Raw genomic sequence first — 15,175 nt, 5'->3', positions numbered from 1 at the left:
TAAATAAGTAGGTAAAAGCAATAGATATTAACAACATTGCTATGATAAATATGACGTATTTATATATGATAACAAAGAAACAAACGATTTTGGTTTATTTATCAATATTCATGGATTTATAAAATTACAATATTATATTTCATGATTAGTTCTCGAAGTTGCGGTAATAAAGTACTTGTCATAGTACTTGTGTTATCTTCCTCCTTAACCCAACTTTTCTATCTCTTGTCAGTGTTGTGATTTACCAATGTTAGGTCGTGACTCAATTTACTTTATTTATTTATATATTTACTTTTGAGTAGAGGGCAATTCGTTTAAATGCGTTTAACTGCATTTTTATTATGAAATAAAATAAGCCATAATGCATTATTACTTTACGATTTTTGTTTATTTTTGTATAATCCGTAGATCTTTAACATCGGGTTTAAATAAATCTGTAATAATAAATCTAAACTTTTTAACAAATTATGAGAATGTTGTGAACAATAGTATTGAGTTTATTTTGGTGTATGGAACAAATAATGTAAAGCAAGTTAGTGTGTATTTTACATTATATAAGCTCAGGTAATATCTATTTTTATTTAATTTTTTGGAAACAACGCAGATCCCAGGCCCTCCCAGGGTATCAATAACAAGTAAGAATGCTACAAATAAAGATCCTTTAATGGTAGTTTCAAGACAGCCGAAAGAACTATTATCTTGGAAATTGCCTCTTGTTGTTGAATCTGAAAATGGGGAACAACATTATATGAATACTTCTAGAACCTTGTGTTATGATATATTAAAGCATAAGAAACTTAATGGCAAGTATATTTTTGGTCTTTTTCTGATTTATTAATAAGACTGTATCGTTATTTCAGAGGAAGTAAAACATGAAAATCCAATTGTCAGCATATCATCGTCTTCAGAACAGAATATTCATTTCAATGTATTGGTTGATTTTCCTGAATTTTTTCACCTGGAACATTCTATAGATTACAATGTTACAATTAGTCCCAATAAACCACAGTAAGTAGTAAAAATTAATAAGATTTTAAGTTTTAAATACAATGTTTCTTAGATACTTCTTTTATAACTTTTCCTCTAATGATAATGCATCAACTAACACTGGAAATTCTAATTTTGATACTGTTATTTTGGAGGCAGTGTCCAGCAATGAGGCATGTGCAATAGTTAGTATACAGAATGTTAGCGTAAGTAAAATATTTTCCATTTGTAACAATGAATATATCATTGACAATTTGGTAGTGTCCAGTATTCGATCTTAATCAAGATATCACCTTTAGAGGATTTTATGAAACCTTTTCCTTAAAAGCTGGAATGACGATTCCGGTAAGTTTTTTTAATTTTTTTTTGCGAAATATATCTTTATTGTTTATTTTTTCTTTGAACAGAAATATAAGTTTCCTTATGGATTTTATATTGTTTTCGTCGTAAAACCAGATGATTACGAATGTACCAAAAGCATGCAATTCTTTCTTTCACAAAATAGGGAGAAAAAAATATTATTAACCATAAAACCTAGTATCACGTATAATGACTATATTTATGCAGTTATTTTAACTCTTTCGGCAATAGGTAAAATATTGTTACTTTCTTATTGGAACAAGGATTTTTTTAAATCTTTTAATTAGGAGCCTTTTACATTACTTTCGGACTGGCTTTTTTCTTCTGCTCAAGACGTTATTATGTCCCGCGGGAGATGCAATATGCTGAACAGGACAATCCTGCTGCTTCCGTCAATACCAGTAAGTCCCATTTCAACCCTGGAGTATTACAATGTTTTTACATTACCATTATCGGCTTTTCATCAGAGATAAAAAAACTTTTATATATATTATGTAGTATGGTGGAAAATACGGTCTGAATTTGTTTAAACAGTAAAAATGTAGGATTCATTTACCTTTTATTTTAAGATTAACTATTCTGCAGTATCAATTTTAAAGGTTTCTTCTAAAATAGGTATTTTTGAAATTTATGCTCGTAATCTGATAAAATGTGTTCTGCTTTTTGCATATATTAAGATGAAAAAAAAGCATATGTCTCAGTGACGTCAATGACGTTAATTAGGATTAATATCTTAAAACAAGAAACTCCTCAAACGAAATGAGCCGAAGTTGCTAGATATGTTGTAGTATTCCGGGGTTAAATACATGATTATTGTTTCTAAGGAATAAATACATTGAAATGCGTTTTAATATAGGAGTAGCCACAGTGACCCCAGATGTTTCAAATAACCTCAACGCAGGTAGATAAAGCCTCCTTGAATAATCATGAGTTTTAATATTACATATTGGATTAGATAAATATTAAATGCGTGAAAAAGTAATCCGTGTAAAAAAAACACACTTTAATTCAGCGATGTAATTGTCATTTGAATGAACAACTTTTTGCCAACGTTCTGAAAGTAATAACATTCCACGTTAGATTAGATAAAAAGTTTAGAGATTAGATGTCCCATAATTTACATCTAGTTTTTTATTGCAACTTTTATGTAGAAGTATACAGGACAAGGTTGGGAATGGTAATTGTTTGAAGGGCGTTTGGATGATTTCAGAATATCTGGGTTATATAATTGGTTGTTATAAAGGCTCTCATTCTCCACACATTTTTTGCTAAGTCTTTGAACCATTCTCAACCAGAGCGGATTACTTTTTGACACGGTTAATAAAATGATGCATGCATTTTTCATTTTTAACCCCAGGATTTCGTATTCAGATTTAATCACGATTAACAATTTTTATAGTGTAGGATCTTTTATTTTATTGGTATGGGACAAGTTGATCGCATTTACTATTTATTAGGTGCTAGCATGTGTTCTGTACATTTTTTCACATAATAGGACTATATTAAGAATAAACAGCGAAGCGATGGTGTCTAAATCTGAACAAATAATAATCGGAAGGTGCTATGTCTACCGAGTACTCTGGTTGTGGCGGAACCTCCTATGGTCCTAAATTGTAATATTATCTCAGACATAACTTTCGCAACGTGCGACATGTAAAAGATAAACTGTGTGCCTTTTACTCTCTGTTTTTGGGCTATTTTGTAACAAAATGTCGATTAGTTTATTCAATTGGCGTCGGTAGACACCTGCAATAACAGATTCGTTTGGTTTTATCAGCCTGTAATATATTACACCTTGATGATTCCATCAAGGCCAACCTACCAAGGCTTGATGGCGATGGAGACCTCGGCCGCTTGAATCTCGATATGGATGGCTTTCTTGAACAAACCCGTGATTTTATACGCTAAGGATTTCGCAGTATATCCACATTTCTACTACTAAGTTGCCTGAAATTTCTTAACAAGGTTGAATAACTCAATAATATTAAATGTAAAGATGTTCTTTTCTGTATCACAACTATCAAATTTAATAGTTAGGTTAAGTTTTTTACATTAATACTTGTCATTTACACCTATAGATGTCGCTGATCGAAACACATGTAAGCACCTAATAATTTTCTTTATTTCAAAAATACCAATGGTAACTACAATCAACTACAATTTGATAATTAACATTTGTATATAATATAGAGTAGTTTAATAACGATGGTCTGATCATAATATACACATTTTAACGGAATTATATTATATTTATTATTCTATATTCGTTACACCACTAATTAACGGATGTTATCCCTGTTTACAAGATGAATTGCCATTTTTTAACGCTCATATAAAATCATTAACGCTCATCAAGTATATTTGTAGGTTTCAAAAATTTAGTGGATCAAGGAATCTACCCTCTTCGGTCTTCTTCGACTTCCCCTTCGTCAGATTGTTACAACTCCTTTATTTTATTTCACTAATAACCAGAAGCCAGGTCGGGTGGTGATGGTCATCCTCACACCATTATGATGATTTTTAAGTACGCTATGTCGCTTAGACGCTCATACGATTCATAACTCGATAAACTGATTTGATCTCTTTAAAAACTTCAGACGGATAATTCCCATTCGTCACAAAAAAGCGAGCAACTTTGCGAGTCTGCAGATTTTTTAAATCTCTTTGTAGGATGTTAAAAAAATCCTATACTCACGAGGACCTAAGTACACCTAAAAGGAATACGATATATAGAATGCCATCTGTAGGGTAGGATATAATCTGATTGGAGGGATTGGCCATAAAATAAAACCTGCCAGTAATTTTAGCAAAATCTCTTGTGAGTTCTAATATTATGTTATTTTAGGTATATCTTCGATCATAGAAAACGAGTCAATAGATGAAACTGATTACGATCACGTGATCGAGATACAGACCGACTCGACCACGAGACGGTGTAGGAGTCAACCTTTCCTCATAGATCTAGCTAGGAAGCCTCCGAAGGTATTGTATTGGTGATCGGTTTTGCGATGGTATTTTTTTAACGGTAATATTTAGGTTTTAGTTAAGAAGAGCTATCTGTATTTATATAATGTGCTTACCGTGGCTCTATTTTATGCATTGCCGGTTATTCAGTTGGTGGTGACTTATCAACGGGTATGTTATGCCTCTTTATTTATTACTTTATGTACTGTTTTTTACACAAGTTTATAAATTCGGGTCAGCTTTTCGACCAGAACAGATGAGAACGATCACTAACGTTATTTGATGAACTCGTTTGACGTTTTCAGTCCGTGTGTCAAGATTGGTTCTAGTTCCCCATTTTGTACATATTGGCAGCGCTGCGCTCTTATAGCGGCTATCACTGACGACGTTGCATTAAACATCATTTGGAGCTTGATTTTGTGCTTGGGAACCTGTGCAATGGTAGAGACAACATTGCAAAGGCGATTCAAAGTGTTTTGTTTTTGTTTGTACTGAACTTATTTTGTAACAAGTGCAGGATAAAACTGTACTTTATATTTTCTGTGTTAATATGGAGATAACAGAAAAGTCATGTGGATGATTGCTACTCGTACTCGTTGAATGTCGTCGGTATAAATGAAAAAAAGCACAGTATAAATATTCTGACGTATCATCTAAACCGAGACTACGAATGCTCGGCTATATTCTTAGATGTAGCACAAGCTTTCGATAAGGTTTGGCATGAAGGCCTTGTTCATAAACTACAGAAAATGTTACCAAAACAACATACCGAACTAATAAAATCGTATATTACAACCGGAATATTTAGAGTTAAACAAGAAGCTTACTCTACAATAAAAGAAGTTAAATCAGGTGTACCACAAGGAAGTGTACTGGGGCCAATGCTTTATCTACTCTACACTTGTGATATACCACAAATGGAGAATATTACGATGGCTACATTTGCTGATGATACTGCGATTACAAATAAACTACAGAAAATGTTACCAAAACAACACACTGAACTACTAAAATCGTATGTTACAACCAGAATATTTAGAGTTAAACAAGAAGCTTACTCTACAATAAAAGAAGCTAAATCAGGTGTGCCACAAGGAAATGTACTGGAGCCAATGCATTATCTACTCTACATTTGTCATATACCACAAATGGAGAATAATATGATGGCTACATTTTCTGATGATACAGCGATTATAACAGTCGGAGACAATAGTGAAGAAGACAATGTATTGGTTAATTGGAAGAAAATCACAATTATCAGCACATAATAACTTGCTATTATATAATCAAATAGTGAAATCTATGTGGACATGTATAACATGTGTAAACATTATTTCACCAGAGATTGAGATAGGGTCGATGGGTATATGTATATATATATACCCGGATTCAAGTTATCATAAAAACAAATTCTAGGTTAGTCGGAAACTACTAGTAACAATGCAATAATTAAATAATTTAAAAACATGTAAGCTTTACAGCTAACCCCTGTGGGTCGCTGCTGCTACTGCATTAAATTTGGGGATATGGTACCCGCTAACCGGGAAGCCGTTATTGGGCACGAGGACCCGGTGAAAAAAATAGATAGTGAATTAACTATAGATTCGCGAACTTGAGTGAGCACACCACTGGATGTTATCGTATAGGGGCAAAAGTTACGATTGCAGCGACGGATGAGCTCGTTTTAGCCTGGAAAAGGAGGTTAGCGGTGACGCAGTGCAAGCGCGTTTTCAGAAGAACTTGAGCTGAATTGTTGTTGGTGGAAGGATTGGGATATGAAATGCTTGATTTCTGGAGTGTCAGTTTATTGTGTGTTTATTTCTTTTTTGATTTTGATTGAATTTGATTATTTCTGACAAGCCATGGATCGTTTAAGATTCTCCTGAGGAGCTTGTTTTGGAAAACTTGAAGCCGTTTCACCTGGTTGGGTGTCATAAAATTGGACGGACCGAATTAACATCTTGTAAAATAAGTATTTGATGGAGATTGGAATCCTGCTAGAAGACGTATCGTCAGTGTCGAGGTCGATAGTCGATATTTATTGGATCTGATATTCGAAAACTAATGACTGATACAAAGTTAACAAAAAGCCCAACGCCGGATGAAGGAGCAGCATGGGCATCGTTTCTAAATGTTGTCCACAACTTCCTTTGGTAACCACAAATTATTGGATGACAAGATTACAACATTACCATAATATTGGAGCTCCAATGTCTCTCAAAATAAATATTCTGATTTGGATTCAGCCCCCCCAATTTACCATATAAACAGATTTTGGTTGTTCAGGTCCTCATTGTCATCCTTGTCTATCCTGTCCTCATATTGGTTCTCATTGATTACCTTAGTCTTACCAACAAGGATAACTGAGTACTGACCAAGTAAAAAGTTAACCATTTTTAGATCAGCACTATAATGTAATTAATTTATTTCAGACCCAACTTAACATTTTAATATTCTTAATACATCAATGCTCAGAAAGCGAATTTCAACCAGATTATTTGTATTTAGTATTTAACTATTGTTGCTAATTCAAAACTTTCATAATTTATTTTCTAACATTGATCTTACTTTCTATATACCTATGGCAGTGGTCATTTTCCCATTCTTATACAATTGCACCAGTGTCCCTTCCTCACTGTCAGCTTCATTAATCCAAGATACTTTGCCTTCTCAAAAGCAGATTGGTCCCTTTATACATTCTCCTGCTTGTCCTAGTTCATCGACGGTGATACTAAGGGCAATCTAGAGTGGTCTAAACTCCTCTCCCCATGACTGTTTAAGGACTGCAAAAATGCCATAAGCACTCTCATGAATATATTACAAAACTGTGGACTTGAAAATGTAGACATTTTTAGGTATATCCAAGACAATTTGAGTTGTTGAGAATGTTTTTTTTTATTGAGATGAATAATAGTTTTCAGTGGTATAATGTGATAGCACTGAAAAGTGCATGTACTACCTTCATCTACAACAAATCAAAATAAGAGGAATCATCCATGTCAAAAGGGAATAATAGTCAAACTCATTAAGAGAAACGTAAAATAGTTCTAAAGATATTTGTATTGAATTAGTTTTTCTTTATAAACAACAATTATTTAAAAATTCTTGATTATTCCAGGTACTCAATGAGACTGGCGAACAAGACTTGTGTTATTACAATTTCTTATGCGCCCACCCCCTGGGGCTTATAAGCGATTTTAATCACGTATTTTCCAACGTCGGTTACATCCTGTTCGGTATTTTGTTTCTAATTATCACGAAACATCGAGAAATGTCGCACCAGGATAAGGATTTTGATAGGGTAAGTTGCGTTCGCGCTATGAGAGATGATAGTTCAACAGCTTCTGTTACAGCAATATGGCATTCCACAACATTACGGTTTGTTTTATGCCATGGGCGTGGCTTTAATCATGGAGGGTATATTGAGTGGTAGTTACCACGTATGTCCCAGCCAGTTGAATTTCCAATTTGGTAAAATTGCTATTAATTTGATTAAATTTAGTGTTGATTTAATTATTTTCTTTTAGATACCAGTTTCATGTACGTCATGGCAGTGCTCTGTATGGTGAAACTATATCAGAACCGTCATCCGGACATCAATGCCAGTGCTTATACTACATTCGGATTTTTAGCCGTAGCTATCTTATTATGTAATTTGTCGAAATTAATGAGTATAATCGTTAGTAAATTCCACCTTTCTAGGTATAATCGGAATCCTGGAAAATACCGAGGGTTTCTGGATATTCTTCATCATCCTTCATATAATAACGATTTTTTACTTGAGCATAAAAATGTATTATATGGGTTGTTGGAACTTAGGTAAGTGACAAGAGACTGTGGGGTTTCAGCGGAATTAGTATCAACGTTTTCGTTTTCCGTAGATGTGGCGTCCTTGCAGAGATTTGGTCATATAGTAAGATCTGATTTTTGGTCTGGGCCACTCAATGTACTTAAACCATGTTATAGAAGTAAGTTTTTATATATTTTTACGTTTTTCCAACAATTTGTCATTGAAAATGTTGCATCTTGTAGTACATCATTCCTTAAATCTGTCAACTGCCGAATCAGCTCGTGATTGAAATTCGACGGTGTAGACCACTACTATTTTAATTCCTAGTCCTAATAGATTGTTGCGGTATGTTTATAGACATAATTTTGAGCGCTGTCATCTAAGGCTACTTGATGTTTTTCAAATCTTAAGATATCCATAAAATATTTGCTCGAAAAGTTTATTTAAGAATATTTATTTAAAGTAGCGTGGTTGACTAAATGAATAAATTGTTTATTTAGGCCTTCTAACTCCTTTGGACTGGATCTTTTGCAGTTTTTGTCCAATTTTTATTATTTTTTTGTTACATATTCTCCTTGCGTTGCTATCGTTGACTTTTTTCTTATTTTATCTACAACTAATCATTATTTACTTCATCTAACCTAGTTTTCCTTTTTCCTGTTGTCATCTACAATTTATTTCTAGTCACAACTTAGTACAAGTTATATTATGGGAAAGGGTTTAGAAAACAAAAACTATTAATTTAGTTTAAAACATTTATTTATTCAAGGAAAGAGGTGACTGGTTGTACGGCTATACAAAGCCACACCGAGGGTTAAGTTCATCCTCAAAAGGTGACTGTATAAATTTGACAGCTGTTGGATCATTAGTTTGTGAATTAGAGCATTTTGAGTGAAGCAACTTTTGTTATTGTGAAAAAAATGGATAGAAAGGAATTTGGCGTGTTGATAAAATATTGCATTTTGAAGGGAAAAAATAGTTGAAGTAAAAACTTGGCTCTATGCCGAGTTTCCGGACACTGTTGCAGGAAAATCAACCATCAAGGATTGGTATGCTAAGGTTAGAGGTGGTAAAATGAGCACCGAAGACGGCCAACGCAGTGGACGCCTAAAACTGACGAAAATATTATATAAAAATCCACAAAATGATTTTGAATGACCATAAATTGAAATTGAATGAAATAGCAGACATTTTAAAGATATCAACTGAACGTGTATATCATATCATTCACGAATATTTGGGTTCAAGATATTGTCCTTATTATAACAAGTCAATTGAAAAGTCCACGGTCTACCATAGCAAAACACATTTTTTCGGTAAAATTGGTTATTCAACATAATTCCCTTTAAGGGTAATACACTGATTATAGCGGCCCTCAAACTGTTCGATACCATTTTTGTAGTATGATTTGACCTTTGCTTCAAAATAGGCCTCAGTTTCGGCATTACCTGGAAGATGGGAAAAAGGGACTTTGAGTAAAATACATTGTACGGATTTTTCACAATGAAACATCAAATAAAAAAAAATTAACTTTTAAAAACTTAAAATTAATTTATAGACCAAAAGTACAAGGGTGAACATATAGGATCTTGAAAATGCTATTTATTTTTAGCTCGTTTCATCATGATTACTCTCGGTAATGTTTTCAATTGGATTTTGGCCGGCTACGCCTTGTATTACCACCCAAAGAATTTCGGTGTTTTCTTATTGCTGATCTTCATGTCGAATACGATGTTCTACTTCCTTTTCTACATTATAATGAAGGTACGTATTTCATTGTACCAAAAATCGATGCGGTAATTATTGTAATTATTTTTCAGTATATTCACAAAGAGCGAGTTAAGTTCTTGACTTGGATATTTTTAGTGATTTCCTTATTATGCGCCGTGTCAGCCATGTACTTTTTCTTGCACAAAGCCACCTCGTGGTCGGTAAGTAGAAGGAACTCCGGATCTTACCCTGAAAATAGATTATCCTAAAGTATCCCTTCATTCTTTCAGAAAACACCTGCACAATCTCGCGTTTTTAATATGGAATGTAAGCTGTTACATTTTTACGATTTTCATGACATATGGCACTTTCTCAGTGCCATCGGTATGTTCTTTATGTTTATGGTATTGTTGACTTTGGACGACGATCTCTCTCACAAGCATCATACATGCATACCTGTATTTTAACGTGCTTGTGTTCAGAGGAAGGGAGTTGATCTTCCATCGATATATTTTATATACTTCTTTATTATAATTACCTTCAGTCATATATTTTGTTATATATATATATATATATATATATATATATATATATATATATATATATATATATATATATATATATATATAGTATGATTAATTAATAAAAGAAAACAAAAAATAACGAACTAGTTTTATTGTAAATTCCTTCATTCAGTCGTTTTTATTTTTTTAGCTTAATAATTAATAATGTACAAAATTTGACGTAATTTTTACACAACATTGCATTTTAACAGAAAAATGTTTCTGTTTACTTTTTATTCTCAAGTTCCAACTAAAATGGAGAATATATAAACTTTTAATTAACATGCCTTAGATATGTTCACTGTTTTTTTTAATATATCTATTTTTTATATTATATTTACCTCTATTTCTTTTCCTTAGTTTATTTTTATTATGTACTCAATTTCTGGCACTTAGTTCTAGTATGGCTTTTTCTTTTTTACTTTTATATATTCTTATTCTTTATATAAATGTATCTTGTCTATCTTCATTTCCAGATACCGTAATTCATAAATATATGAAGTTGTCACCTCTTCTAATAATTGGTTTCTTATTTTTTATTTTCTGATATATGTGTTTAAGGAGTAGACAATGACAACTTGAATGGAAATTAGCCTAATGAAAACATTTTGCATGGATACCTATGTTTTTAAATACAATTTTGGAGCTGTAATTTGCGCGCTTTCAAGCGCGTATGTTCGAATATTTTTGCCAGCAAAATTCGAAAATGATGGATTGATTTGGAATTTTTATGGAACAGAAAAATGATTTTAAATTCGAAATTCCAACGAAAACGGTAAATTGTAAACGTTTCAGGTTGAAAAATTATGTCACTACGTTGCCATGGCAACCATTATCATGTTAATGATCGTTATGGGATAGACGGAATTGTGATTCCAATTAAATCTTACTTACGGAACAATGGGGATAGAAATAAATTGAATAGAATATAAAGCGTTTTGTGAGGTTTTGCTAAAATTAACGGATAAAAAATAATTTCGTATACTGAACGTTATTGAAAGGTAAGTATTTGAAGGATCAAAAATAATTCAATCAGCTTAAAAAGCAGTTAGTTATATTTCACAATTTTTTCGTGCCGCAGTGCTGGGTAACCGATATCAGAATAATCAAGTCATTTTATCAGAAAATATCGCTATATACTGTCGTATTACTTTTTTTTCTGTAAAAATATCTAGTAATTAATTAAATTATAAATCTCTTATTCTATATATTATTTGAGAAACTACGGTTAAAATTATAGGTCAATATCAGTCTGTTCTCTTTATCGTATCTGTAAAGAATCTAAATCGTTCTTTTCTTAAAATCTATGGCCAAATATATGATGAAAAATGAGCGAGCTGTGGTATTAACGACAGTTTTGTCATTCGAAATCGTTTTTAGCTCTTAGCCAAGTTTACCAAGCTTCCGAATGAGCTTATTCTCAGAATACCGTGATTGGTGAGAAAAGTCAATTCTGAACTAGTAGGAATTCAATACTACTACTTCAATTTCCCGGTAGATTTAGAAAGAATGGAATATTTGAAGGCGTTTCACCTGGGCTGGTATAAGGAACTTGAAATTGTCACCATATAGGACTAGGCATCGGATTAATATTTTATACAAGCACTTGACTGGTATGAGAAGCCTAATAAGCTGGTGATCGTATTTAGAAGGTACTAAATATCTGGGTTATCTCAAGATCAGTTCAGAATAGCTCGAAACTCAAACATCCACACATATTTAACGGTTCAGCAGATTAATCTCATTGCAGGAAAAAAAGACTGGATATCCATCAAAGACAATGTTCCGAACAAGCGCAATTTGTTATATTCGATTACATGTTTAAAAAGCTCAAAAAAATTAAATGTAAACAACCGCATACACCAAACATTGTTCCTTCTATTTACAATTTGTTTTGATTGATTAAAAATTTCATACTTTTATTTCTGAACAACTAAAGTAATAAATATAACAATTAACACTTTGAGTAACAATTTCTTATTCTAATACTGGACAGCTTATGGTCTTCTCGCAGTTCGGACAGTTTCCTGTTATGTTGTTGAATACTCTTTTGGCATTTAGGGCGATTAACCACTGTGAACAATTTCACTCAGAAAAATAGTTGTTCATTTATTTTAAAACTCACATCATAAAGGCACTGATTATGGTAGGGTTTCTCACAACTCTGATTGGTGCATATAATTTCTGGCAATTTATCGTTGAGTCGAAGACTGAAACATATAATGCATTCTCCATGTTCAACGAGAACATCTATAGGTTTAACATCATATGGTCGTTTTGGAAAATCATCTATTCCTAAAATATAAACAAAAATGAAAATTTATTCTATTCTTAAATAAAGACACACCTAATAGTTTTAAAATTCCTTGGTATATACCATTTTCACAGTTCCATTCAGAAATGTTGTCGTTTAAGCTTTGAATGAATGGGTTCACTAGTCTATCTGGACCCAAAAAACGGATATCAGGCATCCGAAATATACTATAAGGACTAACAGTAATGATGCATGAGGCATTATCACCTGAATAAGAAAAGTTTGGGGTTATTATAAACTATTACCATAGATTATTTTACCAAGCCATATTCTTCTATAAGAATCTTTCCGATTTGGTTTCTCTGGATCTAAAATTGTACAGTAATGGTCAAACTCATCCAGAATATCAAAATAGGGTTGAAGAATCTCCAGCTGTGCTAAGAATTCATCAAACAAGGCAGTTAAACTGTCTGATGCTTTAAATTTTGCTTAAAAATATATAAATTATGAACATTCTTAAGAAATATATAAACAGAGCTTACTTTGACTTTCTTTTGGTAAGTCAAATTCTTTTAACACAAATAGATTTTTTGATTGACCAGAAAAATCAACAAAGATAATAACTTTATGTTCCCTTGATTTTTCATCTGAAAAAGATTAGTATGTAAATAATTAAAACTTTTCAATAATTTCTTTACCCAACACAGAAGCAAATATTTCACTTAAATCCTCTTTTAGAGAGCATGTGTGTAAATTCAAGAAAAACTTAGTAAACTCTGAATATTCATTCAGAACTTTCAAGTAAATGTCACACTGATTTTTATTAGTAATTACAGGTTGTTTCGATGCTAAATGACTTGAAATTTTATCAAGTAATTCTATAATATCAGTAAAAGGATCATCAACAAATAAATCTTTAAATTCTTTCAATATTATTGGGTCAACTGTTTTAAGATATTTCAAATGCAGTATATTGGAGGCACTTCTTTCAATTGATACATTGTAATCTGTATTCTGAAACCATTGTGAGATAATTTATTTTAAAATTATACTTCAGATACTTACGACCACGAATATTTTTCCTTCATAAGATATTGTGTTTTCGTTGTTTTTATTTTCTTTTATTAACGGATATTTTAAAAGTAATCTCAATGTCTCATCCATTTTAATCTGGAAAAATAAAACATTTTTTAATTCGTAATAATTTAATTTATTTGGTAAATATCATCTCAGAAAACATATATTTAAACAAACAAAACATTAACAAATCAACACATATGACATAAAAAAAGTAGGTTATGTTGTCATAAACGTCTCGAATTATATATGATAACAATTAAATATTACACATATATAAATATTAACTTTAGTTTGGCGAAAGCCTAATTCTTTATTTTGAATTTGAACAATCATCTATTACAATAATAACGCTTGTAGACACGATGGTTGGTTGAATTTTAAAGCTGGTGAAAAGCATCGTCGTTTTTTAAACACCCAATCCTGAGATACAAACTTGTGAGTGTACAAACGACATCACAAGCTAGGGTCTCAGGGAGTCGGTGGTTAAAACGGCCATAACCACCTGGAAAACCTGCGAACAAAAGAAATAAAAACACCTACGCTATTTTACATATCTAAAGTAACACTAGAATAATAACTTAATTTATATAAACAGAACACAATTTCAAAATAAACATATATATAAAAGATAATTGATTTCCAATAAATATAATTAGTTTTGAAATTTTTTCAATTTTTAAATTGTAGCGATAAATTTGGAACAAAGGGACAGTTTCTGTTTTCATGACAATATAGCGCAATATTTTGACGTAGGTTTGAAAATGTTAGTTTACATATAGACTGTCATTTTCTTTTGTTTACAAATGGTATTTTAATACTAATTCCATATTATATTGAAATCAACAAGTTATTAATAATGTTTTATCAATGATATATACCTATAGAGCATATGAAAGTGCGAAAATATGGTGACGTAAAATAAAATTAAACTGCCAAAAAGTTATAAAATTGTGGGTGAATGTTTTTAAATGGTATTTTTAAGCTGTCGAATTGCAGTTGTTTTTTTATTGACAAATCACAATATTTTAAACTTAATATTATACAGTTTGTGAAACAATCCTAGATTAAGTTCCAGCGTTGGTTCAAGTCGATGAGCAGGAATGAGATCAGGAAAGTTAGCAGGCTGCACAGTAACTCCATAGTAGATGTAATACGTACTATACAACCTACTACCTCAACTGACACTCAAACATATCTGACAGTAGAGTTGTTGAATTGTCAATCCAGTAGCGTAGTTAGTTGATTATTTGTTTATTTATAGAGTTCCCAAATTATTTATTCTGTACGTTAGTGTTTTAATCCATACAGTGATGTTTGTAAAATATTTAAAATAATGAAATATTCCAAAAGTTCTCATTGTAGCTTAATTTAGAGCATTCGTTAAATGTAGTGTCGTGGTAATTGTATTATTTAATATTTTACTAATTTAATTAAGCAAACCAGTGGCGTAGTTAAATTGTTATTCAA

At 31.8% G+C, this 15,175-nt stretch overlaps 2 protein-coding genes across 5 annotated transcripts; one reads left to right on the top strand and one right to left on the bottom strand.

Moving 5' to 3' along the window:
- The first annotated feature begins 146 nt into the window (after positions 1-146).
- On the top strand, positions 147-10,440 carry Sirc (Sid-1-related C). Of its 4 annotated transcripts, none has more exons than XM_076400267.1 (18): positions 148-532; positions 605-803; positions 861-1,008; positions 1,061-1,193; positions 1,249-1,332; positions 1,395-1,578; positions 1,635-1,748; positions 2,204-2,248; positions 4,193-4,329; positions 4,384-4,482; positions 7,430-7,612; positions 7,665-7,782; positions 7,839-7,961; positions 8,014-8,130; positions 8,193-8,279; positions 9,714-9,865; positions 9,922-10,032; positions 10,102-10,440. In XM_076400267.1, exons 1-18 carry the CDS (start codon positions 362-364, stop codon positions 10,276-10,278), a joined length of 2,382 nt encoding a protein of 793 aa, XP_076256382.1. In that variant the 5' UTR covers positions 148-361; the 3' UTR covers positions 10,279-10,440. The 4 variants fall into 4 exon arrangements, 3 of the variants coding, with proteins under 3 accessions (XP_076256383.1, XP_076256382.1, XP_076256384.1); XM_076400269.1 differs by having other exon boundaries at positions 183-254; XM_076400268.1 differs by lacking the exon at positions 2,204-2,248 and having other exon boundaries at positions 147-532.
- Positions 10,441-10,782: 342 nt separating this feature from the next.
- On the bottom strand, positions 10,783-13,907 carry Fancl (E3 ubiquitin-protein ligase Fancl). The gene is made up of 8 exons (XM_076400272.1): positions 13,694-13,907; positions 13,327-13,642; positions 13,171-13,275; positions 12,949-13,116; positions 12,722-12,895; positions 12,500-12,669; positions 11,601-12,447; positions 10,783-11,457 (listed from the first exon to the last, which is right to left on the bottom strand). Exons 1-7 carry the CDS (start codon positions 13,790-13,792, stop codon positions 12,352-12,354), a joined length of 1,128 nt encoding a protein of 375 aa, XP_076256387.1. The 5' UTR covers positions 13,793-13,907; the 3' UTR covers positions 10,783-11,457; positions 11,601-12,351.
- Positions 13,908-15,175: the final 1,268 nt, after the last annotated feature.

The sequence above is a fragment of the Rhynchophorus ferrugineus genome, unplaced genomic scaffold (assembly GCF_030347505.1).
Source record: "Rhynchophorus ferrugineus isolate W39M unplaced genomic scaffold, kcgeb_rfMv2 rfM3, whole genome shotgun sequence".
In the NCBI taxonomy this organism is placed as follows: domain Eukaryota; kingdom Metazoa; phylum Arthropoda; class Insecta; order Coleoptera; family Curculionidae; genus Rhynchophorus; species Rhynchophorus ferrugineus.
The sequence above is the reverse complement of the archived record's forward strand: the minus strand, read 5'-3'. Positions and strand labels throughout refer to the sequence as shown.